General features: G+C 36.0%; 1 protein-coding gene across 1 annotated transcript in view; it reads left to right on the top strand.

Moving 5' to 3' along the window:
* adamtsl3 (ADAMTS like 3) overlaps positions 1-19,524 on the top strand; it is a 403,073-nt gene that overhangs the window by 56,134 nt on the left and 327,415 nt on the right. The window contains exon 3 of the mRNA XM_087260149.1: positions 16,003-16,122. Coding sequence (XP_087116275.1) covers positions 16,003-16,122 — 120 coding nt within the window. The remainder of the gene's footprint in view (positions 1-16,002; positions 16,123-19,524) is intronic.

Raw genomic sequence — 19,524 nt, 5'->3', positions numbered from 1 at the left:
CTTTCTGTTGAGCAGGTGAAGACAATAACCAATCATAGGGGTGTAATACCTCGCCTGTCAGTGCTCAAAAAGCTAGCGGGATTATATTTACATTAGTTTATTTGCCATAAATGCTCATGCTATCTTCTGTGCATGTGTTGGAGTTTTGTTTGATACATTCAGAATGAGTGTTTTCTTTGAGCAGGTCAAAATATGTGTACAGTTCATATATCTTACTGCTGTATTAAAGGACAAAATTGTATTACGAATAATATATAAATATATTTAAATATTTTATATTAAAAATCTTGTGACCTGAAGAAAAAAATCTAATTATGTATGGAAAGCATCGTCAATGCACCGAGATGAACCAAGATATCGAATTGAACCGAATCGATGGCATGACAATCATAACCGAACCAAACCGTGAGACCAGTGTAGATTCACACCGCTACTCATTACAATTATAGACCCTTTTCTTGGCTGCTGCATGGAGGGCGCCATAGCAAACAGCGCCTTCCTGTAGAATGTTTAGAACTTCTGTTTACAGCATTTACAACCGGTAATTTGCAATGCAAAAATGGGTTTCAATAACATTTTGAGTGGATTACAGAGTGTTTTTGTGACACAACTTTGAAAGGTGCGTGTTAAAGCTGTTATAATCTGTCAGATCTGTGGTTCAAGCACGAGAGAAAAACAGTATCATAAGCCATGTTTCTTTTCGTTCTGCTTAATCACATGCCCCAAAAAAGATATTTAAAATTAACAGAACAATATGATGTCTTTGGTCTGCTTTGTTTATTAACTACATTACACAATACTTGTACTTTTACTTTCAGTAGTTGAGTAATACATTTTGAAATAAACTACTTGCAATACTCAAGTACAAAAAAAATGTTGAATCCTTTAGTACTTCCACTCAAGTATTGTGCTTAAAGAGCACTTCTACTTCTACTCAAGTCACTTTTTTGATAGAGCACTTGCACTTTTACTTAAGTCTGGGTCTCTAGTCCTTTATACATCTCAGTTTTTTTCTGAACGCCACCTTTATTGTCAAGTAGCTAAAACTGGCTCATTTTGAGGTGGAAACCGGCGGACGTGCAAAAACCTTAATCATAATTACTGGCCTCTGCACTTGTAAACACTCGCTCAGTTTGGTTCAGGGCTCTCAGCACTGCCAACAACCCTCACAGCTACCACAAAAGACATCAGCAAGTCTAAAGACATGTGTTAAAGGTGAATTAGATGATCTAAAATTGGCCGTAGTGCATGAGTGTGTGTGAATGCGAGTGTATGGGTGTTTCCCAGTTCTGGGTTGCGGCTGGATGGGCATCCGCTGCGTAAAACATATGCTGGAATAGTTGGCAGTTCATTCCACTGTGGCGACCCCTGATAAATAAGGGACTAAGCTGAATGATCAATGAAGCTAAAACATTTCTAAAAATAAATATATTCATGCCTTTTGCCATGGAACCATTTCTAAAATATTATACAAAAATCCTCAAAGTGACCACGTTTTTACAATTTGTTTTTCATCAGTCCTTCACGGAATAAAAACACTGCAATAAATCATTAATCCGGAGAACTTGAGAAATGGCCATTACATCACACATTACAGAGATCGAAAGTTCAAGTGTCTTAAGAAAAGGGAAAAGCAGTTTTAGTATAAGTTACAGGAATTTTGCAACTGGCAGGAGTCATTTACGACACTGCATTTCTTGTGTGTCCTCTGCCAACGGTAACTGGCTGTCGTAAAATAACTCTGAAAGCATTTACACGACGTCAGGGACATTATACGATTGTCTCACAAGGGTGCATGTGACCTGAAGTACCACTGACGCTTTTTTCTCTGAGCGATTTGCAGTGCTTTTACCAGCCCGTGGACAGCGCTCTGGGTAAATGTTGAGTCTTCATCGTCCCACTGACTTCAGCGCTGAGGAATGTTAGAGTGACCAGATGTTAACCTGGCCCTGTTTTAACCGAGCACCCTTTTTTTTTCTGGAAGTTATGATCCAGGATTAAGTCTTCCTCTGACTGTACTGATCCTTGGCACCGAGCTCTTCAAGTCCAAAAGCTTATCTAAGGTTAGAAGAGACTGAGAAAAAGCGCTGGCCTGCTGCCAGACAACCATAGACCAGCCAGAGTTTTCGCCACATTATTGACTGTACAGCAATGTGACATTCCTCCGGTCGCTTTCAAGTTAGAATTCATGGTGAAGCCGTCAACTTGGTGCTTTACTTATTTGGCACTTACGTCCCGCTGAGACAATCTATCTACAGTTCCCTAATGGAGCGACTGATGAAACATCTTCTGGCACATGAAAACACGCACACCTGCGCCGGCTCTTGTAAAATGCCAGGGGAAGTGAAATGAGCCTTTAGTAATGAGTTGTATGTGGCGCTAAACTGAACGAAACCCAGCACCGTGCGTCACATAAACGCCTTGTATTCAAACTGAATCACAATCAGGGTCAATTATTCAATTCAGTTCAACTCAAGTTAATTTGTATAGTGCTTTTTACCTTACTGTCCTAATTAATTAAAATCAAGGCATGATCATATTTTATTGTGGTAAAAGAAGCCTAATCTAGAGGTCTTTGCCTTTCATATAAGCCACTTCTGACACCAAATGATCAACCAGAAGTCAAGTTATGATTTGCTGTTCCTAAAACTAGGATAAGTATAGGATATAGGATAACTAGGACAAGACTTCTGTCACGTAGTGTAGGTGATTTCTATGTGTGCATGTTTAATGAAGTGAATTAAGTGTATGTGTTGTCCTGGAACTCCTCAGTGGTTGGCATCCTCTCTTTATTATCATTCCAGTCTTTACAAATGGAGTCATCTTGTAAAGTTATTTTCATATTTTAATGTATATCGCACAATGAGTATGTTTACATGGACACCAATAATCCGATTTCAATATGATTGAGACAATATTCTGATTAAAGGCCGGCTCACACTGTGAGATTTTTTATAATCCTGAAATGGTTCTCATGTCACGCTGTAAAACATCAGCTGTCTTAAAGTCAGACTGAATGACAATAAGTGAAGTTTCTCAAACTAATTTCGAGAGGAGCACGTGATAGGATTGACTACAGCTGATCCCTATCAATAATCACTAACTAGCCAATTGGATCACTCTAAATTCAATATAAATATCCAGCCTAAACTTCAATCCTCATCTTCGTTTTGGAACCCCCCCCCCCCCCCCCGGTGGCTAGCACTGTTTCCCCACAGCAAGGAGGTCATTGGTTCAACACTAGCTGAGCCAACCAATACTCTCTGGGCGGAGTTTGCATGTTCTCCCCGTGTTTGCTTGGGTTTTCCCCGGGTACTCCGGTTTGCTCCCACACTCAAAAACTATGCAACAAAAGTTAAAGTCACAAGCACTTACTACAAACTAGCACAACTAGTGATCTATTTTGGGAAGCTATCGAGAACTACCTGATCTCATATCCCTCCAAATGCTTATTGACCAGGCGGGAGCCTTGGGCTCATCCATCACCGAGCTCAAGGTTCTCTCCCGGGACAGCATGCCAAACTAGCTTAAATAGTCAAGCATTATCTAAGTGTGAACTCTTGAAAGACATGCCAAACGCGGAAGAAAACACCCTTGGAGTTTGATGTAATCCACGCTAGACACTTTCACTATCCAGCATTCTGAAAGGATTCCTCACAGCAAATGTAAATTTGTAGCGCCAATTTTGCACACAGCGTGTCTCAATAATAAAACCAAAGAGCTTAGAATGACCAAGAGGCGACACTCAATAGAACGTTCCATTGCAACAGCAGTGCCCAGCAACAGCCCCGGATTCCGCTATTTTGGAGTGAAAGTGATCGGCCGTCCATTGGCTCTCATTCCTGTCGCAATGGCAAGCAGCTGCTTTGTTTTTTTATTTATTTATTTTAAAAGTGCAATAACGCAGAGATAAAACCTTAAAGACGACAATACAATCACAATCATCAGCACTTTTAAAAGTTTATTTAACAGACTTATAATATGCTGTTGTTCTATTGGAGTTTTCATTCCAAAATGACCGCCGCGCCCTCTAGTGACTGTTTCCCAAATTACACTAGAGTGTCGCCTCTTGGTCATTCTAAGCTCTTTGATAAAACCAGGAAGAAAAAACAGTTTTGAAATTTCTCAGAGGTCATTTGAATTGTCGCATGTATTGCGTCATCAAATTTGGAGCTCCTATTGGTTCTTGGATTGACGCTCATTGCAGCTGTTGTCACACTGCAGGAAAGTGTCTGAAATCTGCTGACTCTGCCAGAACTTCATCTGAGGAAAAATCTGATCGCAACGGGCTGTCGGTGAACGTCAAACCAACGAATAAACATCACAGATTTTAGCCTAGGGTTTCAGGAATCTTTCAGGATTTCCCAAATTTGTCTCAGATGACTAAATCGTGGCTGAAATCTCACAGTGTGAGCAGGGATTTAGACTCTACTATGTAAACAGCGATTTTTTTATACATTTAATCCAATTAAGGTCATGGTTGAACTAAACAGAAATAGAATTAAGACTTAGAGTATGCTGATTTTAGTCGGATCATTCAAGTGCAGTACAGACATGTAAACACCTTAATCAAACTACTACCCTCATGTAGGATTTTTGCTGCATTTTGCGACAGGATAGTGTATACACACATGGCTGTTGGACTCTATTCTCTGCACCTACCAAGTCAGTAGGACCACAGACACAAACACTTTAAAAACGCGGAGGTTTTTCTTTGCCATTCGGCGTGCGACATCAAATTCCATTAAAACAACAGGCTGGTCAAGCTGGTTTTAGCTAGATTTAGCTGGTAATTGTCCAGCCTGACCAGCTAAGACCAGGCTGAAAATGACTGGAAACAAGCCTGGAAATGGCCAAAACCCCTCTAAAACCAGCCTGGGCTGGTTTAAGCTGGATTTTTCAGCAGGTACGTCCCTGTAAACGAGTTTGGAAATGCATTCTACCATAGTAAAAGTAAAAAAAGAACCAACACAATCTTACAGAAATTCTTAACTTTTTGATTTAGTGGCTTACTCGAATGAATTCGTACAGTTTAATTCATACAATTTAGTAAGATTTGCTCATCCCCCAATGACGGCTGGGTTTAGGGACAGGGTTAGGTGCCAACCCTTCCTTTATAAAATCATCAATGTCAGTTTTTTTTCAATAGTTATTATCGTTTTGAGTGTGAAAAGACCTCGACACTGATTCAGCGGCATCCACCCAAAATGGTTTCTCGTAAAACATAAAGAAGCGCACTATTAAAAGACCTGCTTGTCTATAGAAGCAGAGATGGTGCATAATATAAAGGGAATTTTCCAGCCCTCATTCCACTGAAAGGCTTTCCTTTCTTTTCTTATTTAGGGCACTTAAAGGATCGTATGTCAGATTGTGAACATCCTCGCGGAGCTCAGAACCTCCCTGCGATTTCTATTCTTGGTCGTGAAATGAAAGTCATTCCTGTTAGCTGTATTATTTTTGCTCTGTCAGGGCTGTTTCCTGGAGGAGTTGATGAGAGATGGCTAAACCCCGCGCTCTTTCCTTTGCTCTGGTGTGTACAGGAGGGAGTTTGTTGTGGTAAGTCAGTACGGGCCCCTGTCAGCTACCTTTGGGGCCTCGTAGTAGGGAATTTATTGGAGAAGATGATGACCCTTCTAACACAGTCAGCACCTGAAGGATTTCTGTGTGAGTCTGTGTGCATTAGTCGAAGTCAGAATTTTTAGCCCTCCTGAATTATTAGCTCCCGTATATTCCAACCCCTCCTCCCCAATTTCTGTTTAACGGAAATAAGATTTTTTTCAGCACATTTCTAAACATAATAGTTTTAATAACTCATCTCTAATAACTGTTTTATTTTATCTTTGCCATGATGACAGTAAATAATATTTTAGTAGATATTTTTCAAGACACTTCTATACATCTTAATGTGACCTTTAAAGGCTTAGGTTAATTAGGAAAGTAAGGGTAGGTTCTAGACCAGGCGATCGAAAACTTTTCAGCCCACGACCCCCAAAATGACAATGCCAGTTACTCGTGACCCCCAATATCCTCTGAGATGGTTATAAATACAGAATCCTTGCATGCAATGGTGCATACACACACACCAATAGACCCAAGTCTATTCTTCGTTTAATTTCTTTAATGTACGTCAGTGCTGTAAATGGGCCCGAAAGTTTAACCTGGTGTAGGGGGGTTGGGGGGTATATTCACCAGCATCCACTTGGATGATGCGACTGCAGCCACAGGACAACAGCGCCGATGCACTCACCACACACCAGCTATTGGTTGAGTGGAGAGACAGTGATAGTCAATTCGGTGGATGGGGATGATTTGGGGGCCATGATCGGTAAGGGTCAATGGAGGTATTTGGCCAGCTACACCCCTACTCTTTATGAGAAGTACCTTAGGGTTTTTAATGACCACAAAGAGTCAGGACCTTGGTTTAATGTCTCATCTGAAAGATGGATTAGATACTAGTTAATAAAATAGATTAGAATTAGATAATAAAATAATAGTAGTTATTATTATTATAATTAGAGTAACATATTTCAAATGCACACATTAATGCACTGATTGTGATCTTGCAATCATTAATATTAATTACAGATGAAAACCTTTTTTATTATGATATTTTTTATTTAATTAATAATTAATAGAATTTTTTAATCTAATTTATTTTTTTTAATTTTATGAAAATATAAATAAATATATATTTTTAACCCGTTAATAAGGGCAGAAAACAAACATGTATTTATAATATTAAATATAATTATTAAATATGATGATGATTATTGCTATTATTATTAGAAATAATAATAACAATAAACTACATAAAAAATATTATTATTATTATTAGACAAACATGTTTCATATGCACACATTCATGCACTAATTGCGATTTTGCAATTATTAATATTAATTACAGATAAAAACATTTTTATTTTATTATTTTATTTTTTTTAATTCAATATTTTTTATCATTTTTAAAACATTTTTAATTTAATAATTGTTTATTACATTTTATTTTATGAAAATATAAATTAATATATAATTGAAACCAAGTAATAATGAAAAAATATAAGTACAACAATGTAATTATTATTATTATTATTATTATTATTATTATTATTATTATTATTGTTATTATTATTAAGAATATTAATAATAATAAAAATAATACTAAATATAATAATAATAATAATAATAATAATAATAATAATCATATTAATATAAAAATAATAATAACAATAATAATAATAATAATAATAATAATAATAATAATTATTATTATTATTATTATTATTATTATTATTATTATTATTATTATTATTAATATTATTATCATTATTATTATTATTAGACAAACACATTTTTAATTCATGTACTGATTGTGATCTTGCAATCATTAATATTAATTACATTTGTAAACCTTTTTATTTTATTTTTTATTATAATGATTGTTATCTAATTATTAATGATTTATAAAACACATTTTGTGTTTAAATTCTGTTCTGTTGTTTTACAATAATACTATTATGCATTTATACATAATACTACTTTTCATAAAAATATTTTCATTAATATGTTATATTTTCATAAATTAAGCAAATCATTTTGACATCACTAAATTCAGTGTTAAAAATAAATGTCTAATCAGTTGCTGTATTCTACATATTCATAAAAGGCAGGCATAAATAGTAATAATTAAAAATAAAATTAGTTGAACACTTACGTAGTTGCTCTGTACTGTGATTCTGCATTTGGACCAGATCCTGAAATTTATTTGAATTTTGTCCAACATACACACACACACATACACATACATACACACACGCACACAGAGACATATCTCAGAGCCGTTAAATCAGGCTTGTCAGTAAGAGTGTGTGTGTGTGATGAAAGGCTGTCGGGCGGCTCCTCTGACCATCTGCCAAACTCTGCTGCTCTTTAGGTTGTAAGTGCTTAGAGAAGAGCTAGCATTAGCATGTGTCGCTCCAGCAGACACTCCCTTTATTTAGGTATAAGATTATATTCACTTTTCGCACCAGGTGTGTTTTGTTTTTAGCAATCAAAGGCTTGTAAATTTTAGAGATGCACTGATTGACAAGCAGAGATCAGAAGCAGCTGCATCAGGCCTGTTTTTTTGTGTTTCCGTTTGACAAATCACTGTTCTGGACTTGTATACAAAGTAGGGCCATGTGATATTGAAGAACAATGTGATATTTGATAGTGTGCTAAATAGTGAAATATTCAAGTTAGATAACCAACCTACAGTTGAAGTCAGAATTATTTGCCCCTCTTTGATTTTTTTTTTCTTTTTTAAATATTTCCTAAATGACGTTTAACAGAGCAAGGAAATTTTCACAGTATGTCTGATAATGTTTTTTCTTCTAGAGAAAGTCTTATTTGTTTTATTTAGGCTAGAATAAAATCAGTTTTTAATTTTTTAAACACCATTTCACGGTCAAAATTATTAGCCCCTTTAAGCAATTTTTTGATTTTCTACAGAACAAACCATCATTATGCAATAACTTGTCTAATTATCCTAACCTGCCTAGTTAACCTAATTAACCTAGTTGAAAAATATCTAGCAAAATATTATTTACTGTCATCATGGCAAGGATAAAATAAATCAGTTATTAGAGAAGAGTTATTAAAACTATTATGTTTAGAAATGTGTTGAAAAAAGTCTGCTCTCTGTTAAACAGAAATTGGGGAAAAAATAAACAGGGGGGCTAATAATTCAGACTTCAGCTGTATGTTGCAGATTATTTCAAGAAATTACTTGATAGTCTGATGTGCTTATTTTATTTTTATTGAATTTATTTCGATTTGATTTGATTTTGTCTAATTTTATAATTTTATTGTGATTAATTTTTATTTTATTTTTTTAATGAAAAATATTTTACTGCATTTTTAAAATAAATTAATTTATTAATTTACTTTATTTTTATTTATTTTTTTATTTTTATTTTATTTATTTTTATTTACTTTTATTTATAATTTTTTCACTTTATTTTTATTTAATTTAATTTAGTTTTATTTTACATTTATTTTTTATTTTGATTTATTATTTTATTTTATGAAATATAAATACACATATTGTTTCTAACCAAGTTTATTTATTTATTTATTTATTTATTTATTTATTTATTTGTGTATTATTTATTACAACAACAACAACAACAATATTAATAATAATAATAATAATAATAATAATAATAATAATAGTAATAATAATAATAAAAACAACAACAACAACAACAACAACAACAACAACAACAACAGTTGTTATTATTATAAAAAACTGATTTTTTTTTATTTTAACCAAGGACACACTTTTATGTCTACCGCTTTATATAAGTGCCACGAACTGGAGGAGCTTGAATTAGCATTTTTATTCAGGCTGTCAACTGTTTTTGTTTGTTTTGTTGTTTTGTGCGTGTGTATATATATATATATATATATATATATATATATATATATATATATATATATATATATATATATATATATATATATATATATATATATATGTAAATTGTTATTATAGAATTGGTATATATTTGTTAAAGGTGCAGTAGGAGATTGTCTTCAGAAGCATTTTTTGTTGTGCTGGTTAAAAGTCTCTTTACAGTCTAATAATAATGATTAAAGTAAATGATCTAAATATATTTATATGTATTTTTATATTTTGGTATAAAGGCATAAAACTAAAAAATGTTCATCCAACTAAATAGAGTCGGACCAACATCTCTCATAATGCCGATAAGTAGACCAAACTGTCAGTCAGCAAATGCAGATTTGATCAACTGCGCAGCCGTTTGTACGCAGGTAATGTTCTGTTTTAAAACTATTTTAACTTCACGCTAAGCTGATGTAACATTGGATGTTGTTGTTACAAATGGGTTATATCTTCACAGAAGTGTTTTTCAGCCACTAAAATCTTCTGGTGAAAGATTGATAAGGCTATTTTCAGTTTCATAAGGGACCTTTTACACCATCGATAATGTAGATTTTAATAAGTTTAACAACAAAACACAAGTAAATAGCGCTTTTCCGCCTAGTCTCTATATTGTTTACCATGCAACTCTAAATATATATGCACTTTTAGCTGCACAGCACCACAATTATGGAATTCCCTGCCATTAGATATTCGTCAGGTGGATTCTATCTCCAATTTTAAATCCCAGGTAAAAACCTTTCTGTTCAGGATTGCTTTTAATGATTTTATGGATTAACACTATGTTTATTACTCTTCTCTCTTGTTTTTATAATGTGCCTGTGACATAATGTAAGGTGTCCTTGAGTGCTCTGAAAGGCGCCTATAAATAAAAAGTATTATTATTATTATTAAATATTCGCTCTAAAATAGCATGTCAGTTTGGCTTAGTAATGAGTGTAATTCCTGCATGCCGCCAGACAAGCACTAGTCGCATTTAACACATGAGAGAGGGTTATTTTGCTGTCATCTTTAAGGTGCGCGTGCTCCTGTTTTAGGAGGCGTGGCTCTGGACGGCAGGGGAGGGACTGTGATTCAGAGATTTATGCTAAGCTGTTAGCTTTATGGAAGATCACCTACTGCACCTTTAAATATTTATTTATCATACAATATTGAATATATATTTATTACTTATTTTTGGTAGTTTCAAATGAAATGATTACTCCAGTCATTATTGCTTTTATTACTATTATCATTAATAATAATAAAAATAATAATAATAATAATAACAATAATTATTAATATTACAGTGATTTCTGAAGGATCATGTGACTGAACACTGGAGTATTGAAGCTGAATAAGCTTATGTATGTACACTATATCGGGGGCTGTGTGATTATAATGCAGTGGTTTCCTCTAATTTGCAATAAAGCAGCAAATAAACATCTAGTTCATGTGTTCATATTTGACATTCCTTGTCTGGTTTCCAGCTTTAAAGTAAATAAATGCATGAAAACAAATTGGGATTGGCCAATCGGCTTGTAACAAATTGTCAACCGGAATTGACCATTAAAAACCAAGCGTCTCCAATAAATACTTCCCTGTTTAATGAGAAAGGAGGGGAAACAAGCTTTTCAGGAGCTCACACTGATTTTATAACCTCCTTAACGGCCATAAATTGTTTATAAGTGTGTCACCGGGCCTGGCATTAGCACGGTAAACACACGCTAGGCTACTTTAAATTGCTGTAAACGGTGGAGGATTTGGCGCATGTGCTGCAGCTTATCTTCCTCAATAAACCTCTAAGACAAAAGAGAGTTTGAGCCAACAGAGCGAGTGCTGCTTTTCTTTTCTCGCTATCTCACACTGAACTTTCGACACTGCTTTAACAACAGCTAAATTTCCTCCTAATTTGTGCTCGCTGTAGTCCTTTATCTTCCACTGGTTTTGGGGATAGAGGAGATGGAAAGCAGCTGGCAGGTTTCAAGGTTCATTTCACAAGGACGATTATTTTTTATATGTCGGTCTGTATGTGCTTTTTGATATTTAGAAGCTGATATACAGTGAAAAAAAAAAGTTTACATACGTTTTTTTATGTCTAATGATAAATCATACTAAATGTTTACTACTTTAGGTCCGTTAGGATTATCTAAATGATTGACATTTGCTAAATTACAGAATAATGAGTTTTTTTTTTTTTTTGAGAATTTTTAATTAATTTCTAGACAGTAAAAATTACATTCATTTCCTTGGTATATTTTTAGCTTTACTTTTAAGCTGTATAACTTTGGTCAAATGTTTTGGGTATCCCTCCACAAGCTTCTCACAATAGTTTGAAGGAATTTGGGCTCATTCCTCCTGACAGAATTGGTGTAACTGAGTCAGATTTGTAGGCTGTCTTGCTCGCACAAGCTTTTTCAACTCTGCTCACAAATTTTCTATAGGGTTGAGGTCAGGGCTTTGTGATGGCCACCCCAAAAAATTCACTCTGTTGTCCTTAAAGCACATTTGAACTAATTTGGCAGTATGCTTAGGGTCATGGACTGTTTGGAAGACTCATTTGTGGCCAAGTTTTAATTTCCTGGCTGATGTCTTGAGATGTTGCTTCAGTATTTCTACATAATGTTCTTTCTTCATGATGCCATCTATGCTGTGAAGTGGACCAGTCCCTCCTGCAGCAAAACAGCCCCACAACATGATGCTGCCACCCCCATACTTCACAGTTGGAATGGTGTTCCTAGGCTTGTAAGCTTTCACCTTTGTCCTCCTAATGTAACACTGGTCATTATGGCCAAACAGTTCAATCTTAGTTCCATCAGAGCACAGGACATGTCTTCAAAAATTACTTTTGTTCCCAGTGTAATTTAGCAAATTTTAATCTGGCTTTTTTATTGATTCTGGCTTGTTGATTTTCCCATATTTAAACACAAGGAAGCAGTGTGTTTGAGGTTTTCCTTAAATACTATTCTACAGTTGTGCCTCCAATTAACTCAAATGTTGTTAATTAGCCAATCAGAAGCCATTGACATCATCAACTGAGCTTTTTCAGTGGCATAATAAACTTATTGTATGTAAACTTGACTTTCAAAAAAAGTTATAACAATAGAAAAAAATCTTTGCTATTTAGCATAACAGAAACACATTTGATAATCCTAACTTACCTAAAAGAGAAAACAGTTTAGTGACATTAACATCTGACTTAATTTAAATGGTTATGTGCCTTTTTATACAGTGTATGTAAACTTCTGGTTTCAACTGTATGTGATTCACTTTCATTTCATATGCATATATCATACTGTTTATGCACACCATTTTTTAAAATTCAAAGGTTCAAAGATGAAAAGCATCAATGCAAAAAAAGTGGAATACCCCTTATAGAAATCTGTTACATGGAAATATATGCAAGTTTAAATTTGGATTTCACATATATAAAAAGGATATGTTATAAATTCATCATATATTGCAAAAATGATTGTTTACATATATTTATTTCAACCATGGGAATTTCAAATAAGTAGATATATGTTTTAATATATTAGATTAATAATTATATAATGAATCATGTCCATATATGTTCATACACTCACCGGTCACTTTATTTGGTACACCTTACTAGTACCAGGTTGGACCCCCTTTTGCCTTCAGAACTGCCTTAATCCTTCGTGGCATAGATTCAACAAGGTGCTGGAAATATTCATCAAAGATTTTGCTCCATATTGACATGATAGCATCACACAGTTGCTGCAGATTTGTCGGCTACACTATCCATGATGCAAAACTCCCGTTCCACCACATCCCAAATGTGCTCTATTGGATTGAGATCTGGTGACTGTTGAGGTCATTTAAGTAAAGTGAATTCCTACCATCTGAATTTCACAGCAGAAATTCTATCAGATTATCAGATTTTTATTTGGGACAGTGTAATTTCTGAAAAGAAAACCCAAATATTTACATATCATTAATTAATTAATTTTTTAAATGTATTAATCAGAGGTCGCCACAGTGGAATGAACCGCCAACTTATCCAGCACGTTTTACGCAGTGGATGCCCTTCAAGCTGCATCCCATTACTGGCAAACACCCATCATTCTCATTCATACACATACACTACGGACAATTTAGCCTACCCAATTCACCTGTACCGCATGTTAATAGACTTTTGAACGGAAATGCCAACTGATCCAGCCGAGGTTCGAACCAGTGACCTTCTGTAAGGCAAGAGTGCGACCTGTGTTTTCTGGTTGTATTTCAATAAAGAATATGAGAAGGTATATGTAATATCATTATACCCTCACTAAAACTAAAACTGTAACTGGGGGTCTAAGACTTTTGCACAGCACTGTATTACACCACAGTATTTTCAACGTAGTTTTAGCGCTCGCCTACTGCTCCTGATGGCACTTGCTTTAAACATCCTTTCATCTTTTTTTCATGCTTGAACAAGTAAATGACTGCTTAAAGAGCCCATATTATACATGAAATAGGGTCATATCTTGGTTGTAAGGGTCTCCAACAACAGTTTAATATGCATGCAAGGTCAAAAAACACTTTCATGGTCTTATAATCTGCATTTATTTTTACCTAATTATCCCAGCGACTCCTGTATGAATCGTTCAGTGATTCATTTGTTCCCAAACCCCTCCTTAGCGCGAAGCTAATCTGCGCTGATTGGACCGATGACAGTCTGTCGCGATTGGTCGACTGCCTTCAGTCAGAGAGTGAAATGGCCAATAGCTAATCAGCAATTTAAAAAGTAATCACAGTTCATACACGCTAGATAGTGTAGGCGTGGATTTTAGCTGCCACACACACACAAACACACACACACACCTCCGGACGAGAACGCTCCCGCTTCCGCCCGCACCCGCCAGGTTTTAGCCTTAGAACACGCCCCGTATTCTGCCCGCCGCGCCCGATCCCGCTAAAGAGCGGGGGAGAACAAAACCGAAAATCTGTATAAACACACACACAGCACCAAGCATAAAGCTCTCGCTCGCTCGCTCGCTCGCTCGCTCGCTCTCTCTCTCTCTCTCTCTCTCTCTCTCTCTCTCTCTCTCTCTCTCTCTCTCTCTCTCTCTCTCTCTCTCTCTCTCTCATACGCGCGCGTGCGCACTAACACACAAGCACCAAGCAGACACATCTTTCTCTTTCTCAGGCAGCCCGCTCCCGTCCCAAATCAAACCCGTTACCGACCGCTCCGGCGATTTATTCGGAAATTTATTCCCGCGCCGCAGAAATCTGGCGCGGGGACAGCCGCGGGTATGCACACCTCTAACGTTACCACGGAGCTCCATAAACAAAGCAGCACGCGTCGCGTTTTTAACGTGACTTTGCACGCGATAAGAGAATATAGCCAGTTAACCTGATACAGTACACTCGGTTACAAGTAACAAAACACAACTAAATACATTTGCAAGCTAGAGTCAACGAGGCAACAACTTTAACCGCACGTACTTACACTTGAGAAATGGAAGAAACCCATCCTGATGTCCATCAGTAAGTTACTGATCCTTCCTTTAACAAACGCAGATGAAGTATTCTTTGTAGCATGTAGCTTCCAGAAGTTTCCAGTAGTTTCCAACTGCTTGGCTATAATGCTGAGGTTTCATCTTTGGGTAGAGACTCAATATATCCATCTGCAATGTGACTTCAATCGACCGGCATGTTTGTGTGCGTGTGTTTGTGGGTGTGTGTGTGTGTGTGTCTGGGTTACTGCGTCAGAGGGCGGGGCCTCAGGTTTGAAATCTCCCGGGTTTGCGCGTGCACGTGAAAAACTTTGTTTCGTTCGTACGTCATGGCGAAACACCTAATGAGTCGGTATCAAGGCGACTCGTTTGAAGCACTATGATTCGACTCTTTTATAGATGAATCAACAGTTTTAAACACTGTATTCTTACAGATTTAAGCCTTAGCTGGATACTTCACTTCACTTAGAGCTGTGTTACACACTACATGGAGGGGAATTTTCAAAAACCCATAATATGGGCTCTTTAAGTCTATTTAACGGATTAAATTTGAAGCAATTTACACTATTGATGCTCCAGAATGAACCTTATGAAAATGAAACTAGTCATATCCTATGCATACCTGTCCACATTCGGATCATAAAATCCGGGAGATTTTATCCGGGGTGCGGGGGAACTGAAGAACAGGGAGCAGGTATGAAAATGGTTGTGTGTTGGGTTCGGTGCGCATGGTGACCGGACTGGACCACGGACTGTCCTAGAGGATTGAAGACTCCAGCAATTTTCGCTAAGTTACTATTTTTACAACCAATGTTTGAGGGATGAGCATTTATTTCAAACTGTGATGAAAGTCACTTAAAGCACGGACAGTTCCTGTCGTTTTTGATTGCAGCCAATCAGAATCAAGAATTTCAACAGGCCATGATATATGTGTGTGGGCATTCTGTAAAATGAGCTGTTGCTTTGTCTGCATTCTTTAATTAGCACACTGTCAGTAGATCAGTAGCAAACCGTTCCACTCTCCTCACACTTTTATGAGCTCGCGCTTCCACACTAATTTGCAGTGTTTAGTAAATCTGTTTTTTTTAATGTGCTGCTGTGGTGTTGTTTTTACAGGGGGTGGCGAGTCAGACACAGAGCGCTTATTTCCTCCCCGAATTTGCACTTTCTCCACAAGGAAGCTTTCTGGAAGACACAACCGGAGAGCAGTATCTCACCTACCGCTACGATGACCAGGTCAGAAGCGCTCATATAATTATCTGGATTGAGGCTGGCATGATATCTAATTAAACTCCAGTCATTCTTGACACGTCCTGCAGTGATTTAATTGTGCGCAATGACGGTGAACTGATTGTGGTTCATTAGCTTCTTGAAATTAATGACAGATAATAGCATGTGTTTGTTATACGCTGTAAAATAATTGCTGGACTTTTGCACTGCACATGGGTGTAGTACCGAGCAATCAAAGAGAACTAAGTGTAAAAACAGAACACTTCATAGGTATTTTGCAAGGTACTAACTTTTGTGCTCAGCAAGTAACGCTATTGATGATAATACAATTTCTTGCTGCACTGACCATGAGCTAAAGTAGCAGCGACTTGCACAAAATTCTAGGCTTATGCTAGATTTGCTGAATGAAATCAGCAAACAATGTAAATGAAATGACAAGACGCTGATGCTAGAAACTTGTATTACTATCGGCTAAGTGAAGTAACGGCTAGTTTTTGAAGTAACTTTTAAGGGTGCCTGATAACATAACAGCGCATGCTCCTCAAAGTGCATACTTTCTATCCTAAATTACTGAATATTACATATGTTATATATAGGGGTGTCACGATTTAAATTTTTAATCGAAATCAATCGAAATTTCTGCTCAATTTCGATTATCGAATCAAAAAATAGAATCGTCGATGCTGCCACGCCCCCATGTCACGTCAGCTTGGCTTGCCAAGCGGGAAAAAAACAGGCTTGTTGAAGTGCTTGTTAAACTGCAGACACAGGAGACCCGTCGACAGAACTTAAACCCTCTCCTCTTTCAATGAAGTCGCCGGTGTGTAAGCATTTTGGATTTCCAGTGAGTTATGTTGACAACGTTCGTGTTGTCAACAAAAAAAAAAACACAGTTTTGCAAGCTCTGCTATGTACGTATTATGTACGGTTCGTCCGATAGACAACACCGGCATCGCGATCTTCCGCCTGCCCCCGTTGCAAATCCCCTCGTGAAAAGTACACACTCAGGCCCTGTTTACACTGTCTTTGTTTTTAAATGGCATTTTAGAACGACAACGATTTGACATCCACAGGGGCGTGTAGCATTTCTGAGCAGCCCTCCTTCCTCTCTACCTCTGAAAATGCACATCACGTGACCACACAGACACAGACGCACACACAGCCATGCGCTCGAGAGAGCAGGTCCAGGCAGTCAGAGGACTGCTTCAATCTTTCATTTACTTGTACTTAGTCATTTTAGCGAACACCTCAGATACTGTTGGCTGGTTCCTGTTGGTTGTGCTTCTTTTTTACCGACGCCTTTATAACGACACAGATCACTGCCTATTCACAAGTCCCACAGAAAAAGTGATTGACAGGTGGTAATTATGTGTGTATCTTGCCTTTATTCATTTACTGTATGATTTGTTTATGGGTAAAACAGACCATACAGGTCAGGTAGTTTAAACGGTAGGCTACAAATAATTAATTGGTCATTATTTAATTAATTATTCATAATCGAAAATCGAATTGAATCGTGCCTTTACAATCGAAAATGTAATCGAATTGAGGATTTGGAGGATCGTGACACCCTTAGTTATATGCCATTTAGATCAGAAAGGTGGATATGTATATTGAGACACAGGGATATCGATGGTTCACACTAGTCGTTCATAATGAAGATTCATTCACAAATGAATAGCAGAACAGCAGAAACCGTTGCTCATTGACAAACATCAATGTAGAGCTGGTATTTGAATGATTCTTTAGCGTAATGTCTAAAGTGAAGACAAAACAGATGATTTTGCTCACATTTAAGATTATAAGGTTGAACCTCATGAAATGCCATCAGTCTACAGAGATTTCCCAGTATTTCACTGTTGCTATTGGGATATTAAAATAATAAACCTCAAAAAAGCCAAAGCACAGCAAACACTACCAGATTACTATGGTAAAAATGCAGCACTACAAAATACAAAAGAGAGAGATTGACTTAGAATGTCACTTACCTGTTTTATAATGATTTGGTCAGCTGTAGTTAGAAATTACCCTGAGATTTTCTCCTCTAAGGGCTTATTATGCAGACTTGGTTGCCTTCTTGTGGCAGAATGTCAACAGCCTTTGCTCTCCTCAATGACAGGCTGATGGATGCCGAAGCGCTGAATCTCAGAATTGATAAATATTTAAAATAGGCACTTTCCTTATAAATAAACTGCTTAGTTGAAAACTAAGCAACTACATTTTTGCCTAAAAAAGCCCCAAAAGTGTGTTATGTTGTCCAACAGCTGCAATATTTGTCGAACTGTAGTGAGTTTATTGATCTGCTCTATGTGGACGGAGTAATACACAAGAGTGAAAAGGCTGTACGAGTGCAGTTATTGCAGAATATCGCACAACTGTCAGCCAATCAGACTCAAGAACCAGACAGAACTGTTGTATAAATATATAATATATATATGTGTAAAATGTGTGTGTTTGTACACCACATATGCACTTTCTTCTATTCAAATAAGTTGCAATGCATTTGTTAGAGTATTCATGAATCATTGAATTAATGAAATACATAAATAAATTAAAAGGTTGTTTATTATTAGTTCCAGTATTAAGAAATATGAAATTTAATATAATTTTTTTCTTTTCACAATATACTTCTATGTATTGAAATTAAAATTAAATAAAACTAATATGTACTTTAGAATTGGTTTTGCATTATTAGTTCACGTTAAGTAATGCTGTTAACTAATGCTTAATAAAGATTTAACATCAGATTAAATATTTATGTAGAAAGAAAACATATTAAGTGCAAATTAAAAAATTTAGTGTAAAATATGTTAAAATTAATTGATATACCTAGAACTTGTCCTGCACATTAAAATACCTTAATAATAAGCTAATTAAGTATTTTTATCACAGTTTTTTTTTTAAATATTGAATAAAACTTAAGGATGCATTCAGAATAAACATGATTGTTTTTGTGGTGCTGTGTCTTTCTGCAAGAATTCATTGGTCTTTAAAATATTTATGCTCTCTACTATATATTTCTGTTACATCAGTGCTAGTGTCAAAAGCAATACGATTCCTTAAAATGCTGCCTAAGTAGGGAGCTTACTAAATCTTTCGATTTGTCTTTTGTGCTGTGTGAATTTTTCTGCAGAAAGTGAACAAGAAAGTCTCCTGGGTGTGTTATTGAGTGACTCAGTGATTCATTCACAGGAGGACACAAATCAATCTTGAATAATGACGGTCTGTGTTGCGCTGAGAGGAAAACAACCGGCAGAATAGCAAGAAATTATGTCAGTGATGTGTTTTGGTTTTATTTGTGCTATAGTTGTGTCATGAGTAACCTGGCCTTAACGAGGGTTTTAATATTTAGGAAATATCTTTTTAATACTAATCACAGAAAGAAGAGGAACTTCATTGAAAGTAGAT

Source organism: Danio rerio, chromosome 7 (assembly GCF_052040795.2).
Source record: "Danio rerio strain M-AB ecotype USA chromosome 7, GRCz13ab, whole genome shotgun sequence".
NCBI lineage: Eukaryota > Metazoa > Chordata > Actinopteri > Cypriniformes > Danionidae > Danio > Danio rerio.
The sequence above is the reverse complement of the archived record's forward strand: the minus strand, read 5'-3'. Positions and strand labels throughout refer to the sequence as shown.